This window comes from Clupea harengus, chromosome 6 (assembly GCF_900700415.2).
Source record: "Clupea harengus chromosome 6, Ch_v2.0.2, whole genome shotgun sequence".
In the NCBI taxonomy this organism is placed as follows: domain Eukaryota; kingdom Metazoa; phylum Chordata; class Actinopteri; order Clupeiformes; family Clupeidae; genus Clupea; species Clupea harengus.
This window is the reverse complement of record NC_045157.1, coordinates 7911479-7914992: the sequence shown is the minus strand read 5'-3', so window position 1 is coordinate 7914992 and position 3514 is coordinate 7911479. Positions and strand designations below refer to the sequence as shown.

General features: G+C 45.8%; 1 protein-coding gene across 1 annotated transcript in view; it reads right to left on the bottom strand.

The window, feature by feature from the left end:
* Positions 1-758, bottom strand: part of psd2 (pleckstrin and Sec7 domain containing 2) — a 21755-nt gene extending 20997 nt beyond the window's left edge. Inside the window, exon 1 of the mRNA XM_042707965.1 lies at positions 537-758. Within this exon, the coding sequence (XP_042563899.1) occupies positions 537-758 (222 nt within the window). The remainder of the gene's footprint in view (positions 1-536) is intronic.
* Positions 759-3514: the final 2756 nt, after the last annotated feature.

Sequence of the window (3514 nt, the reverse complement as noted above, 5' to 3'; positions counted from 1 at the left end):
CACTGCACTCAATCTAGCTCTGTGCTTAAGTATAGAGCCACTGCAGCCTGCCAAGTATTTACCCTATACAAACACAAACACACACTTAATCACACACACACACACACACACACACACACACACACACACACACACACACACACACACGTACACATGTATCCTCTCCCAGACACACACACCCACACACATGTGTGTGCGCTCACACACCCACACACACACACACACATGCGTGCGCGCATACACACACACACACACAGACACACTCTTACATTGTGTCTCCACACATGGATTTTATGAATAAAGATATTAAAACATATTCAGCTGCTCTGTATCTGGTACTTAATCCTATTCTGACATTTCCTGAACTGCCGTTGCCATGACAGCACTAACCTCTCTGTGCCGTTTGGCTCATCCGTGCGTGTGTCCGACTGGCGTGTGTTTTCATCAACAGTGTCTGTCTCTGGGTCTCCACACCTCCTCTCCTCCTCCTTTTCCACTTCTCTCTCCTCTTGCTTCATCTCTCCTCCATCCATCACCTCATCCCTCTCATCCTCCCGTTTCCCCTCTGCCCCACAGTCCTCCACCGCCCCACCGTCCTCTGCGTCGAGGCTGGGTGACTCAGCTTCTGGAGCTCCAGTTTCCGCCCCGGCACCCGGTTCCTCGTGGCCTAGCTCGGGCTCTCTCTCCTGGGCCGTGCTCAGCTCAGCCTCTGGGGGGGTCTCCAGCGCCGGCGGGTCACTCTGGCCCTCCTGGGTCATAGTGCCCACGTTTGCAAGTCCAGCGGCAACCCGCACCCTTCAGTGCAGTGGTCGCCTAGACGACCGTCTCTGTGGGATGCTGAAGAAAGGCAGACCTATAAGGTGGGGAAAACAGGAAGTGAGATAGGTAGACAGGAAGTGCTTAAGTGTGTCACAAAACAATAGTACTGACTATGGGTCTGACATTCTAAAGCTTTGCTTGTGAAAACTGAAATCAAAGTGTATTCAGACTGTGATGACTGTATCATATCCAATCAGACCCTTCATATTTGAACAGCATGCATGATAGCACCAATCATTTCACTGCAAATCTATAATTCAGCCAATCATCTTGTCTTGCAAACAGGAAAATTGCTCATGTTGAATTCTGTTTTTTGTTCATTCATTTTGTAATTGACAGATTGATTCCATCAATGATTTTCTTTTATTGCACTGATCACACAGAGAATCTCAGCCCTTTCCTCACGAGGAGAACACATTTACACAGAACAAACAAGTACATTGTGAACATAAATCCAAACACAACACAAACAAACTCCTTAAATGAGCCCCGCAGACTAAACCATCCCTCTTTTAAAATGATCACTAACCGGACTGAAAAGCCCTTCTTTGAGCCTTAACGAGCACAGCTGCGCTGTGATTGGCTACATAGCTGTGGTGTGAAGTGAACAGGAGACACTGCATGAGAGAAGAGTGTGTGTTTGTGTGTGTCTAAGTGAATCTGTGTGTGTGTGAGTGTGTGTGTGTGATACACAGATGAGTCCAGGATGAAGGGAAAGAGAGAGAGAGAGAGAAGAGGGGAGAGAGAGAGGGGTTGGAAAAGGGGAGGGAGAATGAGGTAAAGGGAGAAATGGAGAGATGGATTGATGTAGAGGATACTGAAGGCATGTTTGAAATGGTAATCCTCTGCAGAGCATCACTCTCATCTCTGATGTGTCAAATTCCACCGCTATCCCTCTGTGTGTGTGTGTGTGTGTGTGTGTGTGTGTGCACGTCAGAGAGAGAGAGAGAGAGATGGCTTATGTGTGTGTATGTGTGTGTTTGAGAGAGAGAGAAAAAGAGAGTGTGTCAATGAGCATATGTGTGAATGTCTGCATCTTAAAGCATGTGTACCGGTGTGTGTGTGTGTGTGTGTGTGTGTGTGTGTGTGTGTTTGTGTATGTCCACCAGCTCGGTGAAGCGAAGATGAGAGACATTACAAATCTTTTGTAGTGGAAAATTTAATTTGTGATGTGCTTTCTGTTTATGTCTGCAGATGTGTGTAGGAAAGCACATGTGTGCCTATGCCTCTTCAGTCATTCTCTGCATGTGTGTGTGAGTGTGTTTGTGCGTGTGTGTGTGTTTGTGCTTGTGCTTGTGTGTGTGTTGCCCTTTCACCCCCGTGCATCTACACTCAAAGTGAGCTTCATGTAGTCACACTCGTGCACACATAATCATATCATAGGCCATATGCTTGTGGAATACATTAGAATTTCGATCAGCCAACATACCCCACAGTCGCATGAAGACTAATAACACACTGTCTCTCTCTATATATATAATCACACAATGTCTCTCTCTCTATAATCAGACAATGTCTCTCTCTCTATAATCAGACAATGTATCTCTCTCTCTCTCTCTCTCTCTCTCTCTCTCTCTCTATAATCACACACTCTCTCTCTCTCTCTATATATATATATATATATATATAATCACATAATTTCTCTCTCTCCCCTTCTCTACCTCCCCCATCTCATTGCCTTCTCTCTCTCTCTCTCTAATCACGTGGACTCTTCCCCTCTTTCTCTGACATTTCTCTTTCTCTTATTTTATTTTTGCATTTCCTTCTTATCTTTTCTACTCTCTTCCTCTCTCTCTCTCTCTCTCTCTCTCTCACACACACACACACACCCACTGTCACACAGTAAAAAAGTGGTTAAGTGTATTTAGGTGTTCTTTCCTCTGCAATGCATTTGTGCGGAATGTCTTTGTGTGTGTGTATATACATGTGACTGTGTGAACACGTGAGTCTGCACACTATTGTGTGAATGTGAGATGTGTGTGTGTGTGTGTGTGTGTGTCTGACAGAGAGAGATGAAAGGCAACAGTAGTTGTCCCACTGCTATGTAGTCACAGCTGCAGAAGTAGTCAACACAATGTTCCGACACATGACTGCACCATGTGCATGTGTGCATGTGTGTGTGTGTGTGCGTGTGTGTGTGTGCGAGTTTGTGTGTGCATGTGCGAGTTTGTGTGTGTTTGTGTGAGTGAGTGTGTGGTTGTGTGTGCGTGTGTGTGAATGTGTGCGTGCATGTGTGTGTGAGAGTTAATGTGTAGTAGTGCGTTTGTGTGTGTGTGTGTGTGTGTGTGTGTGTGTGTTTGCGTGTGTGTAAATGTGTGTGACGGCTTGACAAAGTGAAAGAGCTGCACTACTGTCAGCATAAAGACAGAGCTCTTTAGCATTATTCATCTGCCTTAATGACTTTCGCACCACCTGTCAATCAAACTCACTCTCCCTCACTGTAGACAGCAGCACACCAAAGACTGGTATCCTAGACGACAGGCTCACTGCAGCATGCATAATACAGGCGGCTACAAAGTGTAGACTGCTGAAGACAACATAGGAAAGACTGCAGAGTCATCAAAGCATGCATTCAACAGACAATAGCAGACTGGGTACTAGTGGGTACTACTGTCGACTACTACAGACTCACTGCACACGCTACTTTTCAATCATGTGCACACTCCTACATCAGCATGAGGTAAACACTTCCGGC